General features: G+C 40.4%; 2 protein-coding genes and 1 long non-coding RNA gene across 3 annotated transcripts in view; 1 reads left to right on the top strand and 2 right to left on the bottom strand.

Annotated features, from left to right (window-relative positions):
• Positions 1-7,570, bottom strand: part of LOC143377911 (FMRFamide receptor) — a 41,028-nt gene extending 33,458 nt beyond the window's left edge. Inside the window, exons 1-2 of the mRNA XM_076829720.1 lie at positions 7,553-7,570; positions 7,006-7,107 (exon numbers count right to left, since the gene is read on the bottom strand). Coding sequence (XP_076685835.1) covers positions 7,006-7,107; positions 7,553-7,570 — 120 coding nt within the window. The remainder of the gene's footprint in view (positions 1-7,005; positions 7,108-7,552) is intronic.
• Positions 7,571-18,170: 10,600 nt separating this feature from the next.
• On the bottom strand, positions 18,171-20,904 carry LOC143377922 (uncharacterized). The gene is made up of 3 exons (XM_076829729.1): positions 20,664-20,904; positions 19,882-19,974; positions 18,171-19,115 (listed from the first exon to the last, which is right to left on the bottom strand). Exons 1-3 carry the CDS (start codon positions 20,902-20,904, stop codon positions 18,379-18,381), a joined length of 1,071 nt encoding a protein of 356 aa, XP_076685844.1. The 3' UTR covers positions 18,171-18,378.
• A 4,564-nt stretch (positions 20,905-25,468) lies between these two features.
• LOC143377905 (uncharacterized) lies at positions 25,469-26,570 on the top strand. The gene is made up of 3 exons (XR_013087439.1): positions 25,469-25,879; positions 26,213-26,270; positions 26,337-26,570. It is a non-coding gene; the product is annotated as an uncharacterized LOC143377905 (long non-coding RNA).
• The last annotated feature ends 1,198 nt before the right edge of the window (positions 26,571-27,768 follow it).

Here is a 27,768-nt window from a genome sequence, read left to right as displayed (position 1 = left end):
TTGGTCTCAAAGAGGAAATTCGGATGATGATTGAAAAGAACACTGAATTTATAATAACTAATTATATTCTGTAAGTTCAGTCTTTACAAATGTTCCTGTATTCGTTTTATCGCGGTACCTTGGTCCACCTCTCGATTTTGACGCACTGAGAAATGCGGGGGTTTCAAAAATAAGAGTTAACAGTCACAACACCTATCAGCAACTCTACGTACTGTATGGTAAAAGTTGGTACAATGCTCGGAGGAGAAATACTACTTGATCTAGCGAGCCTACTTTCGTCTACGCGTGTTAGACTTGAAATGAGCCCCCGAGTATTGATTCGTGGCCCTTTTTATATCATGAAATTCGGCTAAAAAGTAGTGGGAATATGAATATCTTCATTGAATATTAGGTTTTCCGGGAAAACTCGGTTGCATCCCACCACTGCCGGAAACTGTGACCCCGCCGGGTCACGTGCATTCCGGACACCCGAAAGGGTTTAAAAGTTCAAAGATAGGGCTGCGTACGTAACACATAAGACAGCGCTGTTCGGCCAGCTCCAGTACTACTGGAGAGGCCGCCTACCGCCCATCGAGTTGCCCCATCTGAGTAGACAAGCACGTGTGCTTAGGCAGGGCGCATCTTGCTTGAGACCAAAGAAAGAGACTGTTGTGCAAGAATTTTTATAAGACTGATTCAAAATTATTTTTATTGTAACACATTATATCTAAATATTACTATTAAATATTAATCAAGAACAAACGTAGCCTTATTATTGAACAACATACAGGAATAGTGTTGTTTGGGATTCATCTGGTTCGCCTCGCCACCATACTCATGCTCACGGCAGCACCTCCTGGGCAGCAAAGCTCACGGCTGATCTACAATTGATCGACCACTCACAACTCACCACATCAATCGATCACCCAATCAGATCACCCCACGTCGATCGGTTCTCGAGAACATTCGAGACGACGCGTACCGTAAATCAGCATCCATCTTAAAAATTCACTCTTGTTCATGCAGCGTGCAGTTGTAGACGTGCCGCGTGATATTCTGCTAACTCAACTCGTGAACGCTCATTGCCAAGTGCATTTTCTCGTTCAGTAGTGAATAGAATCACGAATAACTCTGCTCAATAATTCTCACGCTCATTAAGCACGCGATTAACATTTCTCATGCGGGGTAATCGATTGGTGATCATGGTGAAGTGCATGGTGGTGGCAACGTCCACACGTGGTCATTTCTGTGCGACGCACATCAACTTATTGTTCTCAATTTTCTATCTCAATTCTCACTTGAACCATTCACATTCTTAATTTAACTGCATTTTTAATAAATTGACACACACATTTCCTTTACAACCTGTGCTGCAGTGCATTGTGATTACATACCGATCCTAACCTCACCGGCGTGCGTCGCGGTCATCTGCGACAGATTTTCAAACAAGTGTGTTTATTTGATATTTATGAACATAAATTGAAAAAATATGCATAGAAAATGTCACTAACTCTACTGCAAATAATTTTTCGGAAAATTATTAAGAACATAGCCGTAATTTTTTATTAAAGTTTGTAATATATAGGGACATTATACTTCATGAGTCTTCGTCACTTCAGATCCTTAAGAGAAAATTAAGAAATAAAATTAAAACTGATTTAAAAAAAAATAAAAATTCACTAGAAAGTAAAAAATAATTTTTTTCCCTATTTAATCTACGACTCCCCATTTTTTTATGTCGGCCCCTCATCATTTGCACTGTGTAAATATGGCGCCAACTTAAAAAAATTGAGAGTCGTAGAGTAAATACGGAACAAAATTATTTGTTACTATTTAGCGCATTTTTACTTTTGTGAAGTCGAATTTAATTTTTGTTTAATATTTTATTTTCTACATTTTAGTTATTTAAATTATATAACTACATTTATTTAAATAATATAATATATAACATATATATTATAATATAAATATAACATGATAAATATAATATATAATATATATTATAATATAATAAATATAATAGAATATTACAACGTAGAGGAGACACGATTTCGAGCGAGCGTTTTTACTCCTTTCTTGTAAATGGCGAGAGTGAGAGGGAACGAAAGCGAATCAGAGGGACTGAAAGCGAGCAAGACACGGTACGAGACAGACGACGCGTTGATATTTTGTTTCGCTCCGTCTTTCGGACGCCTGACACTCTGTCCTTTGCGTGCGCGGCGGGCGTGCACGATGCTCGCAAGCGCGTATCGTGGGCGCGAAACCGCGTCGCAAAATCTTGACGCAGGCCCGGTTCAAGTCTTTTTTGCGCCCTAGGCGAACTTGGCAATTTGTAATATTTTATTTTAAAGTATATTTTAAACAACACCAGCAATGAAAATACCATTATGCACCTCTTGTCGACTTTCCGCCCTAGGCAGTGGCCTAATTTTGCTTATAGGGACAAGCCAAGCTTACAGGCAGAGATCAGTATGTACATAGCCAAAGAAAGTACATATATAACGCGTCTTAGACTAAATAAATCATTTATACTTTTGAAAAATGAAATTCTAATATTTTCTATTTTATGTACATATTTGTAACAACTATGCCAAATTTCCTAAATGAAAGGAAAGCCAATCTCGACGACCTTCGTACAATTGTATATATCAGCAACCAAGCAACAATTCATGCGCAGTCGGAGCACATACATAATTGTACGAAGGACGTCGAAATTGGCCTTCCTTTCATTTAGGAAATTCGACCTAGTTATTACAAATATGTACATAAAATCGAAAATATTAGAATTTCATTTTTCAAAAGTATAAATGATTTATTTAGTCTAAGACGCGTTATATATGTACTTTCTTTGGCTATGTACATACTGATCACTGCCTGTAAGCTTGGCTTGTCCCTATAAGCAAAATTAGGCCACTGCCTAGGGCGGAAAGTCGACAAGAGGTGCATAATGGTATTTTCATTGCTGGTATTGTTGAAAATATACTTTAAAATAAAATATTACAAATTGCACTGCAACTGTTTTAAACTACGATTAAAAATTCAGAGTAAGGTCATCAATAAACTCAAATAAATGTATTATAATAAAGGGCGCAATTTGACAAGTTCGCCTAGGGCGCAAAAAAGATTTGTGACGAGCCTGCGTGAAGATTTTGCGGAGCGGTTTTCGTGCCCACGGTAAGCGCTTGCGACCATCGCGCACGCTCGCCGCGCACGCAGTGTTCCATCTCGCTCCCCCCTCCGGCCAGAAAGAAGCGAGAAACGAACACTCGGAATTAGGGTTCTGTTCACGATACCGACTCAACGCCGGTCCCGACCAGCGAGTCGCTAACGAGACAATACTGTAGTGTAGACGGATGCATTGTCGTGCCAGTGACAGAATGTGCCGTTGCCGGTTCGTGTCGGTCCGTACTGCATAGTGTAAATCGACCTTTAATCGACCTTTAACCGGTCGATCGCTCTTTTGTAGTCGGTTACACGGGCCGCATCAATGCTATGTTCGCGTAGCCGGCGTCGTCTCTCGTCCGTCGCCATGATTGTCTTTGCCGCCGGACATTTCCCCTCTTGACAAGGGCAACGGCAATTCAGGGACGCCGTCGAAACACCGCCGCCCGTGTCGCCACAATATTTCTCTTACAACATTTTACATAAAAACGTTCAACTTAAATTTTTTTATATATTTTTTAGATTGTAGATTAAAATTTTAATTACTATCCTTGTTTCCACGAAAATTGATTTTATATAGAAAATTGTGATGTATGAGATACATCTTTCATACGATCAAACTGTAAGCTTAAATTATAATAAATAATATAATCATTTAATGCAGACGTATTCTCCATGCACGTGTTGATATTCATGTAAAAATCCATGTGTATTTGATTATGTTCGGTAATTTTTATGTTGTCTGGTAAAATATTTTTTCTTATGTGTATAATATATATTTTTGTTACATTTTATCTGTAATAATTATACCTGAAACATATATTTATATTTTTTTACATAAATGGATACTTTTTAAATCATAAAAATAAAAATTTTGTACGATTACATGGTCTTCAAATGGGTGCTCCGCTTTGCCCTACCACTTGAGCGAGGCGAAGATTTCAATGCCTACGGTAAATCTCATTTTCCTTTGTTGCGAAATATTTTTCTTAATAAAATCTTTGATTTTCTTAGAGTATATGGTCCACTTAAGACTCCTGTTGAAGTCCCCTGTCTTTTTTCCTTCCGATTTTATGTTGTCACCCTCCAAAGTTAAGCGTTCCATTTTTACCTACTCTCCCCTACTGTATTAAAAATCAATGACGAGTAGAATCTACATAAACGGAAGTGTACAAACTTACCAGCAATTTCATTGAAAATTCTCAAGTTAGATCACCGTATTGACATTGCAAAGATAAACTAAAAAATCCCTTAGTGAACGAAAGGAACCCTTTACAAAATGAATTTTAAAAAAAAGTTCTCTTAAATAGTATATTTAATATGTTCATGAAATACATCTTTAAGAAACAGTAAAGAAATAACACAAATATAACAGAAATAATATTATAGAATCCTTTACAGGAAAATGTTTACACACATGTTATAATTGTTATTGTCCATTCCTTGTATCTCAATATACATACACCGATCGCTTGCTCTGTTCCTGGAAGCGATTCAGCGGATTCCTAAACGGTCACCGACTGCCTCAAACGATTGTACGCCACCCTTCTTTTTCAATAAAACCCGTGGACAAGAGCCACGGCGTTCAGTTTTTCACTATTGTTCCATCCCGTTCATGTGGGAATCCGTTCTCGCACCCCCACGGGTAAAATTTACGCACGCAAATACGCGCTCTGCCTAACAGGGATCGCAATTGTGCGATATATTTATATCGCCGAACAACGTCTGTCAGATTGATCGGAAACAGTGACGCGGCGGGTGTGCCTTCGTTCTGTTCTCGGACCACCGCGTAAATGGGAGCGTGAGCTAGACAATAGACATCCGCAAGGGGGCCGCACGATCGGCTTAGTCATAAGAAACCAACCACGTTGTCACCTAAATAGAAGTAAGACCGCCTCCAAGGGTGTTTTATTACATCCTCTATTTTAATTTTAGAATAGGTACATATGTGTGTATACTGTTAGATCTGAATGCCACGTCAATTACTATCCTTCTATTCCAAATCTCTATTCTTTTCCGAAGATAGGTATAATCAAGGCGAACTTTTGCATTTCAAAAGAGCAAGAGCAGCGTGAATAGCGCTAATTGCTCAGAGTGATTAGTAGTTAGCACAGTCCTCACCGGACGTACTAACACAAAAACAGTAAAATTAAATCAAATAACGCGCCACGCGAATCCCCTCTTTCGGAATTATTACATTTCGGGTAGGAAAGTTTGAATGAAAATATTTTTTGCTTTTTAACTATTTTGTTCATTTTATTTTTTTGAATTTCTGTAATATTTCTCTAGTCGTAAGCCAGCATCAGCAATTGTTTCTGTAATTTTGCTGCAATACTCAGCACTTTAGTAGCTTCATTACAACTGTGACGAACTCACGCAACGCGTTAAGGCTGCCGTCTCACCGGGTTTTGAATGTGTGCGTACGCTCATGCAAGCTAGGAAAAGCGTGTACGTTCAAACAATCCGTTTCAACCAACTTACGTCGTGGAAGTGGCAAGAAGGAAGTTTTTGCTGATATAGTTGCCTCCAGTAGACATCCGTGCAGGTGGGTCTGGTGCGTTTGAACGCTAAGAAGCACCGTACGTTGAAATAATAATGAATTTATGACTCGTGTTCTGAGACAGACTCGAGAAATGACAGAATGAGGCTTCATGGATTCTCCGTCACCGGCGCTGATGGTATATTCGTGCCATGTACCACCAGAACCGGTGGAAGTCCAAACTAGCCGATAAATGTAGGAAAGACATAGTTGCCGAGACGTATTGAGAGTCGAATCGCGCTGTTGCCGCATTTCCCCTATTACTATTTTGTCGTCAGGAAGCCTTGAATTAATCACGGCGAAGTGATGCCAAGTTCGATTCGAGAGGCATACAGTGTTGCTTGCGGTGGATTATGAATTAATAAAATGTAAAACGTAATGTTTTTAGTAACATACTGCTAAGATTTTTCAGATTAAAATGAGTTGAAACACGGTATAAATCAGTTTATTTCTAGAACTGTACTAGATAATTGACTATAAATGTAACATTGTTAATCTGATAATTCTAAAAATAATGCGATTTATACCGTGTATTTATTTTCATCTGGAAAATCTCAGCAGTATGTTACTGAAACGTTCATGCCGATACGATAGAAAATGTGAACGTTTTGCATTCTATTAATACAAACAAAATACACAATCATTAAATATTTTAATATATTTTTTTTATTAATATAAATATATATAATATTAACGTTGGTAGATAAAGATTTGTCCCCCTTGTCCCCCCTTCCTCCACCACCCCAGTCGCCTCCCCGCCTGCCTTCCCAGCTGCCTTCGCGCCTTCCACCACCCCAGCCGCCTCCGCGCCGGTAAGTCAGGCGTTTTAGTGCCCTTTTTACCTGGAACAGTAACATAAATATTACATTTTCATAAAATTATATAACATAAAAAATATCGAACAGAAACGAAATAATATTCACACCATAGTTGGGCAAAATGTAATCTAATTACAAATTACGATTAAAATGTAATTGCGTAATTGATTACACATTATTTTCTGTAATCGTTAATTTAGGTAGTTGACAAAATATTTTGTGTACTCGTGTAATTGATTACACATTCTCTGTAATTTTTAGATAGTTGACAAAATATTGTGGTCAACTACATAAATTAACGATTACAGAAAATAATGTGTAATCAATTACACAAGTACATAAAATATTTTGTCAACTACATAAATTAACGATTACAGAAAATAATGTGTAATCAATTACGCAATTACATTTTAATCGTAATTTGTAATTTGTAATTATATTACATTTTGCCCAACTCTGATTCATACATATGCTATCAAGGTCACACAAATCACGTTCCACATTTACTTGTTGTAATTCTGCCCTCATCTCGGGGTCCTTCCTCGCCTTTCTCTCCTGTGCCTCCTTTTGCTCCCCTCGCTTCGTCGCTTCACTGAGTGCTTGTTTCATCTGGAAATGAAATAATGAATGTATTTTATGACACATAGTAAGATTGTATGCACATACAGGGTAATTTTCTCGCTAGAGTCCTCAAAGACAATGTTTCGTGGAAGTAACGCATTCCATGTTCTGCATTTTTCATCAGATCTTTGCAAAAATGGCGTCAATCGGTATCGTGCCGATGAAAATGGCCCCAAGCTAACTTCGCTAAAAAATAGCCCGATTTGCATGACATTTGACGTGATTTTGATCGGCAGAACGCCAGGAATTCATTAGAAGCACCGCCATATTTGATTAGATGAATAATAAAGAATTTTTTAACATGCCGTAGTGAATCTCATCTCGATCGTCGGAGTCCACGAAACTCAGCGAGGCGCGGCTTATTGGCGGCATCCCCTTTGAAGACTCTAGCCAGAGAATCACTCTGTATAACAGTATACAATATAATACTTACGTTATTCATATTGTCCATTCTTCAACACCTGTATTCCACTACGTTCGCGCGGTTTGCAGAACGCACCACAGACGAATCTTCGGATTCACATTTCACGTTCACGGTTCGCGTTTAGGTTTTCTGCAACGGGCAGAAGGATTTTGAGTTGTGTTGCGTTGTGTTGTATTGTGTTTGTGTTTGTGTTGTGTTTGTTGGTTTAGTGTAAAATAAGTGACACCCGAAATGTGGATATGCAGGACGTGCCGAAAGATATGGACAATAATTCTCCGTTTCGTTCGCGACATTTACGTTCGTACGCAAAGAGATTATCGAAACGGAGAGATCGCCAAAAGAGAAGGTTTTTAGCCCTTCATAAGAAACAAGAAAGCGCAAAAACGGCAGGCGACACTGCCGTAGGACAACGCGACTTCAGGAGAAGCTGAAGAGGCGCTTGAAGAATTTGATATAGAAAGTAACGAAGAAGAAAACTTCGTTATAGAAAAAGTTGCGAAGAACGAGCCGCAAGAACAATCGCGTCTCCCAAATAGCAACGATATAATGAATTTCGCAAATGTGCTTACTCAATTGCAAAAAATAGGTAAGCATGCAAAAGATGGGGAAGACTGTGGCATTGAACACCTACGAATAACTGGTGTGAAACGGCGTGGCTTCGGGAGCATCTGCAGCGTAATGTGCACTTTATGCCATTACAAAGCTGAAATCTGCAATCAATCGGACAAAGCCGAAGAAGTGGATTGCAATCAGGGCGCCGTTAATGCAACAATTTTATGTGGAGGCAGCTATGCCCACTTGGAACACACTTTTGCAGGAGTGAACATACGTTGCATGTCGCAGAGAGACTTTGTGAAGAATCAAGATGAATTCGTCAAGTCTGTAATTGTCGCTGCAGAAGAAGAGATGTTAGCAGCGACTGAAGAAGAAAAACGTTTGGCAATTGAAAGAGGCGACGCGACGTTCTTCCCGGATCAGGGACCCCTCACATCCCTGTTATGGCTGCCCATATAGCACACTCCGGGGCGGCAACGTTGCAGGATCGTTGCAGTAACCTTGCAGTGTTGCATGGTTGCAACACAATATCCATGTAACGTTGCTGTGATGTTGCAATATTGCACTGCAACGATCCTGCAACTTTTCTGCAACGTCACGGCAACGTCTGGCAACGTTTCCACAATGTTGCTGTAACTACTACTTAAACATAAAATATTTCTGTTGTTTTTAATGATACGAGAAAATGTCTAAGGAAAAAAATGTTTGCTTCAAAGAAACAATTATTCTGACGGAGATGATTTTTTTCTCAAGGTTATATTTCCCGAAATTTCAAGATCATCAATGGTTTTTTTTAACGGGATGACGTATTTTAATTACTGTAACGTTATAGCCAATACAAATACAAATTCAACCGTGTATAATATGTTGTCCTTTTTGTTTGAATTGAAGAAGCAATATACAGATATTGCAGAATGTGGAATTTTTATCGACAGCTGCATCCCCTTCTTAGGAGCTTCGCCGGATGGAATCATCGGTCAAGAGGGTATTGTGGAAATCAAATGCCCCAAATCAGTGGAGAACTTTGCGCCGGAAGAAGCGGTTGAAAAAGTACCCGCTTTCCGGCGCATGTTCACACGTAAAACAGGCATTTCAATGAACAAAACGCATCATTATTTTTATCAAGTACAAGGCCAGTTACATATTACTGACAGAAAGTACTGTATATTTTGCGTTTGGACCCCGAAGGGGCTGAAGTCTATAAAAATAGAGAGAGATGATGTGTTTTGGAAAAGAGAAATGGAGCCAAAACTGGTTCAATTTTATTTAGAATGCATGCTACCCGAATTAATAGATAGTCGGCACAATAGGTGCATTCTTATTCGGGAGCCTCAATTTATATTAGCAGAAAAAGCGAAAGAAAAACCGAAAAGCTTGGAGAAGCGAAAAAGGTCTCCCTCCGAAAATAGTGAAACTATTGCATCGTTCCGGCCTCGCACCGCGCTGTAAAGTGACTGTCAGTGGTCACAAGTGCCAGCAATTGCACTTGTACTTGCGGATCATGCGATCACGTGAGTTAATTCACGCCGGCGTAACTTTACCAAGAAAGTGGAAATAGGAATAATAAATTTAATTCACCCTTTAATTTTTTCGGACACATTTCTAAGTTCACTGGAGTAGACAGACGGAATCCGGTTCGGTCAAAGTGCGCCAAGCTGGTACATATGGGCGTCGCAGGTACGCATTTACTTTTATACCAAATTTACCGAAATGTCTGCGATCATTTCTTACGGGCGGACTTTTTACAAAATTACTGCAAACGTAGTGTATGGTACAGTAATGCCAGGGCAAATGGAATAATAAGTACCATATTTCAGGTAATATTTGACACCTTATAAATCTACAGTAAAATTTTGTAGGCTCATGAAACGACAATCAAGTATTTCCATTACATAATGTGTTACAGATCCACACCGCATACGTCACATTTCATTACGAGCAACCTGGTAAAATTGTAGGAAGACCATCAATAGAGCAGAGGAATTACACAGAATGAGAGAATATAATAATCTGCAATGAAGTTGTGGAACAATTCCGAAGAAAAACATGTACAAAAGTATTAAATTGAAATACACTTTTTGTCCAAATTAATGTTTTAAAAATTTGATTACGTTATTAAATTTGTATTTAAACATCAGACAATTCTTGTTGATAGATAAGATAATTTAATGTAGAGATTGATAAAAAAGAAAATGTCATATGCTTTTAGAAGAATTATTGCATTCATAAATTTCATTACGATCGGAGTGTTACACTTCGGTGATGTACCTTATTCAAATTGTATGCTTTGAAATTGAAGGGTCGGATGCAATAAGGGGACTAGCGCTCGAAAATGGGAAAAATATTGTCCAAACGCTAAGAAAGCATTGGAAAATTAAATGTTGTTAAACTGTATTTTAAAAAATATCGTGTTATAAACCTCGTCAGGACACACATTTTTTCTACTTACAGTTTGTGTACCAACTGTCAACGCGAGTGCTAAAACTGCTAAATAGCGCATTATACGCGACTGTTGACTGTTGGTGGCGTCCGGAATTTATATATACCGCCATATCTTCTACAATTATTTATTAATCAGTGTGAAAATTGGTGAAAATCTTGCTTATATGTTAAGGAAAAACTTTGTCGCTGCAAGTTATATGTACCTCAAAATTGCCTCGACACTTTTTAACGGCGAACGTTGAAAAACATGGGTTATGTCCAGTATTACTTTTTAATTAAATATTATTACATTTTTTAACATAAGGATTTTTTGCATACATTTCACGGCTTCGCTAGAGTTTTCTGAAGTTATATTTTAAGTCTCATAACGATCCCTTAATATTTACTCAAGTTATCGCAATTTATGTTTAAAGAAATAATGATTTTGGACGATGAAAAATTTTTTGTGTATAATTTTTAGCTCGGATAGTAATGATTGGGTAAACAAACTGTAAACAGAAAAAATGTGTCTTGACGAGCTTTACAACACTATATTTTTTAAAATTCAGTTTAATAACATTTAATTTTCCAATCTTTCTTAGCGTTTGGACAATAATTTTTCCCATTTTTGAGCGCTAATCCCCTTATTGCATTCGATCAATTGCACATTGATTATACAAAATATTATATCCTTCGACGTATAAATAAGAAATATTGATTCGCAAATTAGTAATGATTCATTGACATGTTTTGTAACTTCACTACCCAACCTCTCTATCTTTCATTATTTTTATCCTTCTTTACGCTCAGCGTGGCTCTGACGCTAGACGCAGCTCTCGTGCCGTATTCCTTCACGACTTCTCGATAGAAAGAGATGTGACAACAGCGCGACAGAGACGCAGAGAACAGAAGATGTGGCAACAATGCATCAAAAATTCGTCTACACAGAGTACCTGGAGATGTCACCTCTATACAACTTCTGGTGGGGAGCGCATTTGCAGCTTCTCTCTCTTTTCTTTCCCCCACCTCTCCGGCATGTGGAGAGTGGGGGCGCGGTCTCGCTGGAGGAGCAGGAAGCCATGTTGCCCTCTTGCCTTGGTGTTCTCGCGTCGTTCGGACGCGAGCCCAAAAATATATACGTTCATGCTCATTGAGCCCAACACGTGTCTTGTTACTTACCACGACCAGTTAGTCTACTTTAACTTGAATCTATACGTGTATCAGTGACATCCCCTTTGGGTATCCTAACATTCTTTTTATCGACCGCAGTAGTTTCATTAGGGTCCGTCTGTTTACAAGGGACGCTTCGATCGATTCGGACCATAACAAAAATAAGACGACAGTCACAGTTCACCCTGCGGCCGCGAGGCAGCTGCGGGCGCCACGTCATTCTCGCTGATGAAGATAAGCAGCCGCGGTATATAGAGCGCAACGCGCGCTAGACCAGACAGCTCGATGCGACGACTAAGCCTTTGCTCAAATAATGGCTACGATGCTCTCTTTTTATAACCGCTAACCTCTCCGTACCGGCGATGGACCGAATGGACCGAATTCGACAATGGGGCGCCCATTACGACGGTGGCAAGGGGGCCGCGGAATTTCTGAACCGGTTTGGTGAGCTCCAGCAAAACAGTTCAGCCCGAGAGCTTATCCTGGAGTGCCTCTCAGAAATCTTCAAGGGGCCAGCGCTCACCTGGTACAGGCTCGATACGAACCGATCCTGGTACGGACCGAATGGCAGTCGTGGGAGTTCATCATCGAAATTCGGGCCATCGTTCTCCCTGCCGACGAAAAGGCGATCCACTGCTGCACCCAACGGGGCAGCGAGCCCGGCCGGGCCTACATAATGGCCACAATGGAGCTGATGGTCGAACACGACAACTACCCTTCGGACCAGCAAATAGGGCGGATCATCTATCGAAACCTCCGCCCGGAATACCACGAATACATTCGCCGGGCGGACTTTTCATCTCTGCCGGAGCTCATTAAACTTACGGAGGAGCACGAGAAGAGCCAGAAGGCCATGGTGGACCAACATCTGGGCCGGAGCGCCCCTCCTCGGACCAATACAACCGGGAGACCTGCTGCTGGAGGTGCGGGCAGTGTGGATACCGACGCTACGAATGCCGCCGGCCAGGACGTATCTTCTGCTCCTTTTGCGGCACCGAGGGCGGAACCACCCAAGGCTGTACCTGCCATCCGCCGTTGGAAAATTTCACGGCGGCCGGGCCGAACCGACCAATTCCGCGTTGCTAGTCATCCTCCATTATCCAGTAAGATATATTAAGATAGCTATAAGGTAGTTTAAGCATGTATATCCGTCTTAAGATTTAATAATAAACCAGTGTGTAAATCCAAGCAACAACGTTTTGATCATTCCATACCATCTGAATAGGCAATCAATCCCCTTTTCTGTCACACCGGATCGCCCCGGAGGGCGGTCACAAACCTATGCACACATTTTCCTTAATTCAACCTTCCAAATATTAAACGAGAAAATCGGGTGATGTATAACAGGCAGAGATGGGCATTATTTAAATAAAAAAATATATAAAGAACGTATTATATAAAAGAGACTTTATCTGAATTTGTCGTCAAATATAAGTAACCCAGAGTTAGTTTTTGCGACGGAAATTCATCCGAAGCTTCAAATAATGTTGTCACTTTCATTTGTATTTATATCCGAAAGTTATTTAAAGCTTAAATAATTCTGGGCGAGTCCCGAGCGCCTTTGATCGAAGCTGTCGGTTTCTCGACTCGAGCGACATTGTATCGTTCACCCGTCTAATCTGCAGCGCGGTGTTGCTCGGCGATGTGTGTGAATATAAAAGTGACACCAATGGAATCATTATATTCTCCTGATTAAATTGACAAAAAAATTATTTAAACCGGACTATTTTAACGAACCGGGCTTTCTATCGTGCAAATTAATTTCATGCGTAATATCGTCAATTACGGTTCAAATTTTGTCAAGTTTGGTATCATTTTCATCGGGAAAGCACAAGATGTCAGTTTCGTGCATATCCGATAACAAATGCGGAATTAGTAATTCAGTTTTTAAATGCAATTAAATTATGCATCATTAAAATAATGCACAACTCATTACTTATAACTAAGTACAGGGTCAGCGTTTTATCCTGCAACCCGCGCTCGTGCGAATTTGTAAAATGGCAACAGCGCCTCACGGACGCATTCCACTACAACCATGCATCGACCCAGCGGAGAGCTGCCAGCGACTGCTGGACAGCAGTGATGCCCGAGCTCCGAAAATTTGAGAATGGTCTCTTTCAAATTGACGTCGCAAAGAGCTATTGGGAATTTCCCGGCCCAGGTAATCGAGCTGCACGCTCCTCTTTTATGATCGGTTTACTACTCGCACCCCAGATTACTGTAATGACGTTTGAAAAATAATGTCGACTGATCTCGTACCCGTCTCAATTTAAAATTTTTTAGCTACGATAGGGTTGACCGCGGCGCTATATCCTTGTACGGAGAGATTTTTCGCCACCTGCGTGTAAAAGCCACAATAATGGCGCATCGTTCCAAAAAAATGGCATTAACGGAAGCCGTTATAGGCGTGGCGTTGAGTAGCTAAAAGGTTAAAACATTCAGACACGAAAATTCTAGAAAAAAATTCAAACATCGCTACAATCATAGACACGTCCCATTAACTATGCACGCACTGCATTAAGGATAAAATCATAAAAAAGAAAACCAGAACAATAAATTCTGAGGTCTGCAGAACTAACACATAATTGATAAAAATTTAATTTCTCAATTTCTGAAAGTAATGATACAGAAACAACTAGCCTATTGTTTATCAACACCACGAATTTTAAAAACAGCATTAATTACAGTATGAAATAAACAGTTTGCAAAAACTTCTAACAACAATTATGGTTAAAAAAAATTGATAGAAAAAAATTAAGTGAATATAAAATATGTTAAATTATCCACCATTAAGAAGGAATAACTTTTTCTCATTTTTCGGCGCTAATTGTATTTCAATAACTTTTATAGTTAAAAGTTATACGAAAAGGTCACAATTTTTTTAACCCGGGGCGGGAAATTCTGAATAGCTCTTTGCGACGTTAATTTGAAAGAGACCATCCCAAAATTCTCGAAGCTCGGGCATCACTGCTGTCCAGCGGTCGCTGGCAGCTCTCTGAACGCCGGGACGGTGCGTGGTTGTAGTGGAATGCGTCCGTGACGCGCTGTTACCATTGTACCTGTTCGCGCGAGCGCGGGTTGCAGGGAAAAACGCTGACCCTGTAGTTGACCAATCCATTCATTTTTCAATTGATTGTTGCGAAACTTTGGTTATGAACACCGCAATACGAAGCTAATATTCTACGCCGTAGAATAGACGATATTGTCAATATTGCAGTTGAAAGTGTTCACACGCGTGCCTGACCGTGTTAAGACCTGAGATCCGGCAGATGTGAGCGCTCGACAGCCGAGAACGACGAGGCCATAAAAGAAAAGGATAGCAGTGATAGCTATCTAAGATAAAAAGATAGCACACTTTGTTGCAAGAACGTTGCAGAACCGTTGCTGCACATTACAATGTTGCAGGTTGCATTGCAATTTTACTGCAACATTGTGGAAACATTGCCGTGCAATATTGCAATGGCCACGTTTGTGCAATGTTTCGGGAATATTGCGCACACAATACTCGCGGAATATTACACACACATTGCCGTGGAATATTGCGCACATACTGCGGTACAACCTACGCGGAGCGTTCCTACAACGTCGGCCACAGAATCCGGTGTTACGTTGCACTCGCAACCTATGCGGAGCGTTCTGGCAACTTCGATCATGGAATACGTACTTACATATTTTCACTCGTAACCTACGCAGATTGTTCCTGAAATACGAACACACGGAATACAGTATTAGATTCCACAGGCAACCTCCGAGGGAGTAAATGCGAACATGGATAATATGTGATATAAGTAATTAATGCAATTACTTAATTAGCACTATAAGGTTTAAGCAAACTGCTAAACTGTATACAACAATAGAAGATATTTGTAAAGTTGTCTGAGCTGTGAAATATAAATCCACAAATACTAAAAACTAGAAAATAAAAAACATAAATAAAATTTATGTTAAACGATTGTATTAAAAATGCACTAAAAATTAAAAAAAAAAACTTTTCTTGTACTACACAGGATATTTCGTAGCAGAATATGAATCAATTTAATATAGCATCAAGCGTCGAAATGAATTTGTTGTGAGATATGCGGTTCCGCGATTAGGGAGATGTAATGTGGTTTGTCAAAACGAGCCTTCGTTTTTTAATAATTTGAGTTTAAAGTTTTGCATTGTAGGAGTATAAGTTCGAATACGTAAGCAATTTTCTCAATCAGCGGTTGTAGCTGCGGCGGTAAAGTGTTCGTCTACGGTGCTACAGGTCGCGTGGGATTGAATCCCATTGGGGTAAAAGAATTTTCTATGAGAAAAAGACACATGGGCGTTATACTACTACGAGTCTCTCTGCAGACATTCATGTCGTCGCGTCCCTCACAGACACGGTATATACCGTTATTTCTTCCTTCAAATTAAACACGGATCCCTTATCTCTCGAGTATAAACACGCGTTCGAATTTCAAAACAAAAACACGCGTTGACGTATGCTGTGCGAAAGAAGGTAGGCCTCGGGGACGAGATATTGCTATGAAGAGAACCTCTTCAAGAGAGTTACCGTTTGGGAGGGATGCAGGGTAGATTGGTTAGGTTAGGACCAATCAGACTTCAAGCCCACCTTCTCTCGCACGAAATACGTCACGCGTGCTTTTGTTTTGATATTAAACCGCGTGTACATTCCGAAACGATAACGGATCCGTCTCCAATTTGAAGGGAAGACGACGCAGGCGGGGTCATTCGCAGTGAGCAGACTACCCTTTTTCTTCTTGTGTCTCTCCACGGAGCGTATTGCCGCTCCCGCGAAATTTCGTGTTATTTTTTAATACAGCAGCGATAACATGAAGTGTATTCACATTACTGTTCAAATCTAACGTTCTCCGTCAATTAAACAAGCTTAATGGATAGGAAATAGACCACAGAATAAGGACATATTTTTTTCAAATTCTTTTACACTTTAACCGGACATCAAATTTTCAAATGAAAATCATTTCTATTATGTTCATGTTGCAAACACCTCTCTCGGAATACAAAAACAATTCATTCACACAGATCCATCCGTCGTGATTAAAAAACGACAGAAGTCCGTACCTTCAATAATTTGGGAGATTAAAATTCATTTCTGAAGCCGTTTCGTAAAAATCACTGAAAGCAGAGAACTTCGAAGATTTGTATTTTTTAAACAATTTCGAATCTGGAAAAATGAAGGCTTAGCCCTCCCTAATTTCATATGAACTACAATATATTTCAATATCATGAAAATCCGAGACATCGGGGATTTCAGAAAAGTATCTCATCTGCTTCTATCATCCACGCCGAGCGCAATGCACTCCAAACTTCCTGTGATGTGTGGAAAAAAACCGACAACGGTCGGCTCAGGCCATGTGCCTTCGTTGGCATTCGCGAGTCGGAGCCGCATGCGTCGAGTCACCACGAATGACACGTCCACACTAACATATATGTTCACGCACACCCTCTCTGACGTGGAAGCATGCGGCCCTGGCTACCGTTTCACCCGTCCACATCAGAACATTCGTGCGCGTTCAGCCTTGCTGAACGTATACTCATTCAAGTCTGAATCCGGCTTAAGGCTGATTCAGACACGCCTAAGGTGGTGTTCAGATATATTGACCGATGAGTTTCGTGAGGACTATTCTCCTACTACACCGCTTGCTTGCCTCGGTGCCCCTTTTCTCTACGTTCTCACGCTCCCTCTCTCGGGCTACGCCTGCTCGTCTCGTCGCGCAGTGGGGATTCAATGCCCGCGAGGTACGCACCATGCACCGAATCATCCCCACCACTTTAACTATGACGGGCCACGATTCCGAGTGGTCGTTTCTCGCTTCTTTCTTGCCGAAGGCGAGAGCGAGATAGAATGAAAGCGAGTCCAAACACCCTAAACGCTGATGTCCGGCGCGCACGCAACGACGGAGTATCAAGCCGCGTATTCACCTGTGCATTCGCCCCGAATGTGCATTCGGCGCGCACCGATTTTTTGCTCGTGCGGCGCGTGGTAGGTGCTCGGCGTGCAATCGGCGCGCGGTAGGTGCTCGGCGTACATTCGGCGCGCATTCGGCGCGCGTTCGGGAATCGTGCAGTGTTCATTCACAACAGTCTCTATAAGCATCGATCCGAAGAACGAGGAGAAAAGTCATGGACGAAAATATTGCAGTTGCTAGTGTTAGTTTCATTGTATTGTATACATTGCTAAAAAAAAAAGGATAAAAAGAAGAAACATTGGTGGATGAGGAAAATATATACCAGCAGATGCAACGAAAAATTTCTACGTGATTTAAATGCTGAAGTGGGAAGCAATCAATTTCAAAACTTTACGAGGATGTCATCGGAAGATTTTTTTATTATATTAAATTATATTCGAGATAAGATACTGCCTACAGAAAAGCTATTACGCCGGAAGAAAGATTGGCCATTACATTAAGATTTCTTGCAATCGGAGATTCGTATAGTGGTGTGCAATATCTATTTAAAGTCTCAAAACAGGTTATTTCAAAAATCGTACCAGAGGTGTGTGAAGCAATAATTGAGAGTTTGATTCATTATGTGAAGGTAAGTCATATATTAATCAATATACATATTAAAGTATTTATTTAAAAAATTATTATTTTCTACACATGCGAAAGAATATAATTAGGTGTGTGTTATAATATAATTTTAATTATCGGTGTCGGAGAAGTGGGAGAAATATGAGTTTAGCGTACAATCCGAACTATTGGAAAATGGAGATGGATGTGATGATTCGGAAGGTGGAATAGGCTGTGGATAGGTGTCGTAGGTGTTGGAATTGTCACTGATTGAATGTGATGAAGTATGTGAATGTGTCTATTAGAAACGGGAGTAAGTTCGGTGTAGATGGTAGTAGTAGGCGGTGTAGGTGGGGAAACAGGATTTGTAGACTGTGGAATGAATGTGGATGAAGAAGCAGGTGGAATGAATGTGGACGAAGAGGCAGGTGGAATGAATGTGGACGAAGAAGCAGGTAGAATGAATGTGGATGAAGAAGCTTGTGGATAGAATGTGGATGAAGAAGCTTGTGAATAGAATGTGGATGAAGCAGCTTGTGGAATGAATGTGGACGAAGGAGCATGTGTAGTATTATTGAGCTGTTGCGAAGGATTGGGTGACGGCGGGATTAAGGAGGACATTTCTATTTCATAGAGTATATTGTTGATTTTATGTTGGGCCATCATTCGGTGCTGGTTGTTAAATTTTTGTAATTTTGCCGCAACATATCTTCCGAATGCCGGGCACTCGTCACTCTCCGAATTACGGGCATGGATGGCAGTTTTTAAATATTTGAAAGCTTCATCGATTCGGGGGTCTTCTTTACGTTTGACCGACTTTTTCGGTGATTTAATTTCTTTTGCCCGTGGTGTTGTTTCTTTGAGCGCGACGTCGTCCACAGGGTCAATAAGGATGTCAGCATCGACTGCTTCATCCGCAAATTGTCATCTATGCAAACAAATCGAGGAGCAAAAGCTCAATCTTCCAGCGTCATCTGCTATAGATGGATTAACTGCCGAGATGCCTTTATTTTTTTTAGGAGATTCTGCATTTGCTTTAGGTCCTAATATGAAACCATACCCTGGGATTAGTCCAAAAGGATCTATTAAACGGATATTCAATTATCGACTTAGCAGAGCCCGTAGAGTAGTCGAAAATGCCTTTGGGGTTCTATGGAGCGTATTTCGGATATTGCGAAAACCGTTGCTGTTGCAATCCGAAAAGGCTCAAGTTGTTGTCATGGCTACGATTTCCCTTCGTAACTTTTTACGAAACAGTAGAACTTCAAGAAATTATTACACTCCCTCAACTTGTTTTGATGTGGAAGAAAATGGAGAAATCCGGCCCGGAGACTGGAGACAAGAAAACGAACAAGTTTCCCTTTTGCCTTTCAGGTCGGTTGCACGTAGAAGTAAAGTAACCGCCGAGAAAATGCGCAACGATTTGGCAAAATATTTTTCTACGTCCGGAGCTGTTCATTGGCAAGATAAATATGCTTAATGTAATACAAAATGCAATGCTTAATGTGCCAACTTAATATGTAAGAAAGTAATAGCATGTTGCAATAAAAAATTTAACATCCTAATTTGAGTAATTTATTTTTAAGTAAAATTCTCTTCCAGTACATTCTTATGGGCACACTTCGATCTTTGGTTGCATATGATATATCAGAAAGTGATAAGAGAAACAACTTACGCTTATAGTGTTTCTGGGTTCCGTATTGTCGTCCAAAAACTGCATCGCCTTGAACGCGAACCATTTCGAATGATAAATTTCGTCGCTTCCTAAAATAATATACATTGGAATAGTATCTTGTTCTTTTCTCTTTCGTGTACGGGGGAGTAGGGGAATTACGAACACTTAAGGGAAAAGTTAAATTGAAGCAAAAGGCCTGACGGATGGAAAGTCTTTAATCTTTAACCTCTTTCACGGTTATCTCAATATCTTTCAACGAATATGTACGTATACTCTTCCTAACATAATTCCGGGATACTGGACACGTGAAAAACTTGGTAAATGTTAAGATAAAAGGGTAAATGCCATCGTCCTTAATAGCCCCATATACGCTGTTCGTAATTACCCAAAATGAACAGAAGCTAAGAAGTTTCAAATAAAACAAATACGAGCACGTATATGTACAAAGTGATCCCTTGATTTTATTTAGAATTAAGTAACGGAACTACGAAAAAATTATGCTTTGTTGGGTAGTATAGGTTCAATGCACTATAGACTCAAAATACTCGAGCGTGAAATTATAAGAAAAGCTACGAAAACATTTCACGACCATTATCTTTGCTGTTGCGCGCAGCCTTGCGTCGTGACACTTTCCGTAATACCAAACATAGCTAATTACATCATGTAACAATATCGCGGGAGGACAGGACAAGCGATTTCAGCGAATATCGCGGTGTTTGGGTTTATCCCGCGTTCGAAATTCCCTCACTCTCCCTTAGAAGTGTTTAATATTATTTACCTCGTCCAGTTGTGGTGCTCTTCTTAATTTTCCCCTTTTCCTGTCTGTACGAGCTTTTTAGGCTCTCCACTTTCCTCTTGCAATCTTCCGCCTCCGTTCCGATCTCTTGGGCAACTGTACACCACGCGTCGTCCTTTTCTAAAGTATCGAAATAACGCGGGTGTCTGGAATTCCATAAGGATTCGTGTTTCTCGAATACCTCAAGGAGCTTGAGACAAATTTGCGGCGTCCACTTCATCATGGTGTCGTTCGGACCCGAATGCACGCTTTGATGGACCGCCAGCAAGCAGATCGCGGGGCGAATGGCCCGGCGGACGCTCGGTTCGCAATCGCCTCGATATCGGTCCATACATTGTATCCGCACTCGTCATTTGCCGCTCGGTTTGCCTCGAAACGACGAGTGCGGATACAATGTATGGACTGATATCGAGGTGACTGCTGGTAATATATTCGTTGTACCTGTTGGTATATATTTTCCTTGTCCACCAACGTTTCTTTTTATCCTTTTTTTAAGCAATGTATACAATACAACGAAACTAGCACTAGCTATTGGAATATTTTCATCCATGATTTTTCTTCTCGTTCTTCGGATCGATACTTATGGGGACTGTTGTGAATGAACACTACACGATCCCCGAATGCGCGCCGAATGCACGCCGAATGCGGGCCGAATGCACGTTGACCACTGAACGCGCGTCGAATGCGCGTCGAATGCACGCCGAATGCACGCTGAATGTACGCCGAATGCACGCTGAGCACCGACCGCGCGCCGCACGAGCAAGAAATCGGTGCGCGCCGAATGCACAGGTGCATACGCGGCTTCAGGCGTACGAAAAACGGAGCGAGTATGTATCAACGCATCATCTGTCTCGTACTGTTCCTCGCTTGCTTTCAGTCCCTCTGTCTCGCTCTCGTTCCACCTCGCTCTCGCCTTCGCAGAACAAGAGTGAACCAGAAGTGGTGGGGATAGTGCCAAGCTTCTGACGTTTAGGCCAAACCGAGCTGTCACCGTAAAAATGCACACATCAGAATAAGTGCGTTAGATCCGAAAAAATTCAGGAGCTTTATTGGTCAGAACATTGATTCTTTCTCGATATCTTCATCTTGTATTGGTTTACGCAGAGCTGCGTAACGCACACAACTACTACGCTAAGAATAAACAACAGCCATACGACTTCGTTCAGGCGGAACCGAGCTCCGTTCCCGTTACCCCACAATACCCTTCGGGGGCCCAGTACCTTCAACTGCCAATCCAACTGCGAAACCCAACTCATCGGCCAATATACCTGAACACGATCTTTAGTTAGTAATTTAGTAATTTACCGTGGGGTCTGCATAGTTCGTAAAAGATCGACGCAGGCGTGCACGGCCAGGCACCTGGGCCCAACTCGAGTCTTTCTTGCGTCCTACATGAACTTGCCAAATTGAGCCTGTTATTATAATACATGTATTGTAGATTTTGGATAAGTTACTCTGAATTTTTATTCGTAGTTTAAAACAGTTATAGTACATCTTGTAGTATTTCATTTAAAACTTCATTTTTAAAAATGCCAATGATGAAAAGACCTTTTCGGGCCCCTTGTCAACTTTACGCCCTACGTAGCTGCCTAATTTACCCATAGCGATCAGTATGTACATAGCCAAAGGAAGTAACGAAATATACTACAGGTTGTACTATAACTGTTTGAAGCTACCAATAAAAATTCAGAGTAAGGTCATAAAAAAGCTCAAATAAATGTATTATAATAAAGGGCGCAATTTGACAAGTTCGCCTAGGGCGCAAAAAAGATTTGTGACGGGCCTGCGTCAAGATTTTGCGAAGCGGTTTTCGTGCCCACGGTAAGCGCTTGCGACCATCGCGCACGCAATGTTCCATCTCGCTCCCCCCTCCGGCCAGAAAGAAGCGAGAAACGAACACTCGGAATTAGGGCTCTGTTCACGATACCGACTCAACGCCGGTCCCGACCAGCGAGCCGCTAACGAGGAAATACTGTAGTGCGGGGAAAGACATAGTTCTACGTCAAAAGAAAGAGACAGAAATACTGATAAAAAGAGACAGAAATACTGATAAAAAGAGACAGAAATACTGATAGAAACAGACAGAAATACTGATAGAAAGAGACAGAAATACTGACAGAAAGAGAGAGAGAAATACTGATAGAAAGAGATAGATATGTTTATTTCCGGTTTTGCTCCAAGATGGCTGTGGTTATACCGATCACTCGCTAGAGGATCACTAATTCTGCGGAGCGAGGAACACGGTCATGTGGTACTCTGGTGCCGCATATGTGATTGGTTCTAGCCTAAATGCGCGAAATTTCAAGATGAGACCTTTAGTTTGTTTACAATTATAAATGTACGATAGAATATTTTCAGTAAAACGGAGAACCAAAGTGTTTGATTTATGAATCAACATACCGAAATGTTAATGATAAATGAAAAATTTCAATCTACAGGGTGTCCGCGGGAAGACTGAACAACTGTATATCTCCTAATGTATTGGAGATAAAAAAAATAAAAAACTATGGCGTTGCATGGTTCGAGGGGGCCAATTTATTAGCGCAGACGAATTTTTTTTCGATTATTATTTTAAAAGATACGATGGTCAAGTTCGATTTTTTAAATGGAACTATTTTTTTGAAGAGGTGAGTTGATAGCGCGTTCCAAGACAAATTCAATAAGCATTAATGTATACACTTTATTTCCACTGGTTTTTGAGATATTGCGCTTGCAAATTTACTGATTTTCACTGGAAGAAAACCCGCTGAAATAGTAAGGACCAGGGACGGTCTTGCTGGCGCCACGGGTGGTCTTGCCTGTTGAACAGATACCTACCTGCCAAAGGTCTGGGTTAGGAATAGCAGGCCCAAAGGCTGGACAATTCTTTTCCGTCAGAAATGCTACCTATTAATGTTAATGTTTCAAAACGTCATAACATTTACTCAATTTCCACATTCAGACTCAATTTTCAACTTCAATAGTCTTTTATTTCGCACTTGCTTCTACGCTCGGATGGCCGGTTCTTTTGGGAGGGATGCAAATCCGATTGGTCCTAATACAATCTGCTCCCTATAGTTTAGAAATTTGGTCTAGCAACTTTCACACCTCCTCACCTAATCAATCGAACTTGCATCGCTCTCAAAAGAACCGGCCATCCGAGCGTAGAAGCAAGTGCGAAATAAAAGACTATTGCAGTTGAAAATTGAGTCTGAATGAGGAAATTGAGTAAATGTTATGACGTTTTGAAACATTAACATTAGAAAGTAGCATTTCTGACGGAAAAGAATTTTCCAGCCTTTGGGCCTGCCATTCCTCTTAAAAAAAATAGTTCCATTTAAAAAACCGAACTTGACCATCGTATCTTTTGAAATAATAATCGAAAAAAAAAATCGTCTGCGCTAATAAATTGCCCCCCTCGAACCATGCAACGCCATATTTTTTTTTTTTTATCTCCAATACATTAGGAGATATCCAGCTGTTCAGTCTTCCCGCGGATACCCTGTTCATATATGAAAAATCTTTATTCATTTTGTTTGATATTTAATCTTGCAACCTCGCACTAAGGTTTGCAATTTTATTATTTGACGCGATCTTTAAACAAATAAACATGACTATTTAAGAATAGATATAACTACAACGTTATCTTTCATTTTTCTGCACTTAAGAATGTGATGTAATGAATTTTGCAGTGACATATCACTTGTCACCGTGGAAGTAAATATTGGTCACAGCTTTATAACGAAATATTAAAAATTTTATTATAATTAAAATGTTAATCTATTTAGAAAAAAGTACTGAAATGTGTAACTTTATTTCATTTGTCTCATTTTGATAATACAATATAATTTTTATGTATGCAACAGCAATACTTTTCTTACTGGTGATTTGAGATATTCATAATATTTGTTTTTCTTTTGTCTCGAAACGAGACAACTTCCCGAGCGATTTTTACAAATTTTTACAATGCCACAAGGCTGATTAAGTATATATATATATATATATATATATATATATATATATATCTTTCTTTTTTCAATTATATTTATAACCCACTGCTGTCCCTGCAAATCACACTCTGTTCTCTCTACACACTGTGTCTTTCACACTGGTTCCAACTGTTTCTGATTCACTCTTACTCGATGAAAATAAGATTGCGCTTGCGCGATCACAACCAATCACCAATGCGGTACCAGAATACCACGTGACCATAGTTCCCCGCTCCCATGGACGTAGGAATATAGGGATTGAGGAGGTGAAGCAGCTTTCCGGCAGACGTACCCTAGCGAGCCAAAAACGGCTCTTCTACACAAGGTCGGCTAAGCCTTAGTCGCTAAGGGATACCTCAGCCTTGAAACTAATTATATCCCCGTGGTGGGGGAAGACGTACCTTCGCGACGGTACCTGCTCTCCCCGAACCGTTTCCCAGTTAAGGCCGTAGCCTCCCCTCATAAGGGGAGTTCCATGGACGCGGAATTGTTTTTCAACTTTTTTCCGAACCGTGTGTTGTAATAGAATAGACAATAAAGTATGAATTACTCGAACTTGGTTGTGCGACTACCTTGATCAAGAGACACGGCAGTGTCTCGCGCCAAGTACACGCGCAGCGCGAGGCACAGTGTGTCTATATTACGCCACGACCCGCTATGAAGAACTCTTCGATTACCGGATCTCACTAATGGTTGATGCAATTAGATTTTGAATGGTCTTTAAGATAGCTTGGGTTTGATGTACATAAGAAGAGTGTCTTCGGTTTGTTTCTACGTGCCTTATGAGCTGAGATATTTCAATGCAAAATTTCAAATTTAGCGAATTTTATGTTCTTAAAATTAAGCATCGTCGTCGCCAAGCGTAGGTAAAAGGGGAACATGAAAGGGTGAAGAAATGTCTCCCAGGCACGTCGTTCATTCGATGAAGGATTCGGCCAATCGCGTAACAAATTGTTGTCACGTGACAGCCAGACAGAGAGCACATCTGTCAAGGTAAACGTAACCTAGCTAGTGTCAACCAGCATAACCTGCCAACTGTTAAATAAGGAAAGATGTCCTAATTTTTTAAATGTCACGAGTTTTTACACCACATACCTAGGACACTGAATTATTGTCTCAATTAACAAGGTAAGGCGCTAAATTTTTTTAATAAACTTTTTATGTAAAGCTGATAGAAACGAAGGAGACGCACACACTTGGAAGTTGTACGGAGAAGGTTCATCGGAGAAGGTTCATCGGAGAAGCATCTTCTTTCGCACAAGTTTCTGGAAATTTGTACCACGCATGTACAAAATAATATATTGTAACAAATTGCATTTAAATTGCCAGATATTTTTATATCAGCAAATTATTTTTAATTTAGAGTCTCTATGTAAAGCTTATAGAAATCAAGGGGCGCACAGGCTTGAACAAAAATGAAGGGGCGCACAGGCTTGGATAAAAATGAAGGGGACGCACAGGCTTGGGTAAAAATGAAGAGGATGCACAGGATTGAATGGATAGAAATGAAGGGGATGCACAGGCTTGGAGGTTTTCCGGAGAAGATTAAATAAATAGGCAAAGCATCTTGTTTCGCACAAGTTTCTGGAAATTTGTCAAATAAGGTAAATCGACAAAATTTGTCAAAACACAGCATTAAGAATATTATTAAGAAAATAGATGATGGTGGACTGCTTGCAATGCAGAGTAATTCACATGAGTGAAGAAAGTACGCTGAAAACACATCTCCCTTGATACTTTTCAATCTTTCGTGAAAGACATTCGTAATACTTGAATAAAATCCACAGTAGTTGCCACGCTATTCATTAATTTTTTACATTCCCATTAACAATATTTCAATTCACAAATAAACTTGCTAAATTAATTTTATTCCAACACCAATCAATTGGGCATTGAAAATATTTGATCTCTTCGTTCATTTTCGCTGAATTACCATTAGCATTTAAATTTCCTGCAACACGGCTTTCTGCGATACGCTCTCACCTCCTTCGGACACATTATGTAGTCTCTGCACTAGGGTGGAACGAAATATAGGGGCAAAATATTTTTTTATTTTTCATGACTTCTAATAGTGGGCAAAAGTTGCCTTTTATAAAGTGAAAGCTTGATCTTGATCAAAAATTCATATTTACTGATTGTATGACTTTTGAATGGCTTGCGGCACCTCAAAAAATTTGTTGATCAAGATCAAACTTTCACAGCTTAAATAACATTATAAAAGGCAATTTTTGCCCACTATTAGGAGTCATGAATAATAAAAAAATATTTTGCCCCTATATTTCGATCCACCCTACTCTACACTCACTATAGCAACTCGGGGCCACCAATTTTATAACGTAGGAAGAACACGTTCCATGAAAAGTATAGTGCCTATCCGAGATATAGTGACTTAGGTGCGAAGTCCCTCAGCGGGGTCCTACCCCGACACACTGCTGGGTACTGGCTGCTAAACGTGCTCCCCTACAACTTCTTGCAGGACTGTATTTACAGAAGACCTGACAAAACTGGGGCCCTAACAGAAAAGAAAACAGAAATTGAAGACGGTTTAACATTATTAAAATTTTTAATAGCCAGTAGCAAAGCTTAATTGATGTTTTTTAATAATGATAAAGCGTATCTTCAATTTCTGTTTTATTTGCTGTTAGGGCCCCGGTTTTGTCCTGGTCTTCTCTAAATACAGTCCTGCAAGAGGTAGTAGGAGGGCACGTTTAGCAGCCAGTACCCAGCAGTGTGTCGGGGTAGGACCCCGCTGAGGGACTTCGCACCTAAGTCACTATATCTCGGATAGACACTATAAATTAAGTGATCAGTGTTAGTGGCCGTGCAGTGAAGTGAATATTCGGTACATTAACCCGGACGCACTTGACGTTGCAACCCTTACCTTCGGGTGGTGTCGTATACCTGCGATCAGCTGAGCACTGGGCGCTGCCCTACCATAAATCTTTTCGTCCACCGATGACCAGGATCGGTACAGTGACCTACTTAGTGACACGGGTTTCCGAACAGAAAGGAAAGTAAGGAAAGGAATGTCCGAAAGGGTGATTTGTATTTAATTTATTGGTGATTATTAGGTGTAGAAATAAATTCTGTTCGATTTTAGGTTACAATAACAGTTTGAT

Source organism: Andrena cerasifolii, chromosome 16 (assembly GCF_050908995.1).
Source record: "Andrena cerasifolii isolate SP2316 chromosome 16, iyAndCera1_principal, whole genome shotgun sequence".
In the NCBI taxonomy this organism is placed as follows: domain Eukaryota; kingdom Metazoa; phylum Arthropoda; class Insecta; order Hymenoptera; family Andrenidae; genus Andrena; species Andrena cerasifolii.
The sequence above is the reverse complement of the archived record's forward strand: the minus strand, read 5'-3'. Positions and strand labels throughout refer to the sequence as shown.

Bases quoted from the DNA above. Each gene is read 5' to 3' on its own strand.
- LOC143377922 (XM_076829729.1), bottom strand. From the start codon at position 20,904: ATGATGAAGTGGACGCCGCAAATTTGTCTCAAGCTCCTTGAGGTATTC. The intron at 19,975-20,663 runs GTAAATAATATT...ATATTATTTTAG, and splicing joins GAGCACCACAACTGGACGAG to GAAGCGACGAAATTTATCAT. The intron at 19,116-19,881 runs GTTGTTTCTCTT...CGGATGAAGCAG, and splicing joins CAGAAACACTATAAGCGTAA to TCGATGCTGACATCCTTATT.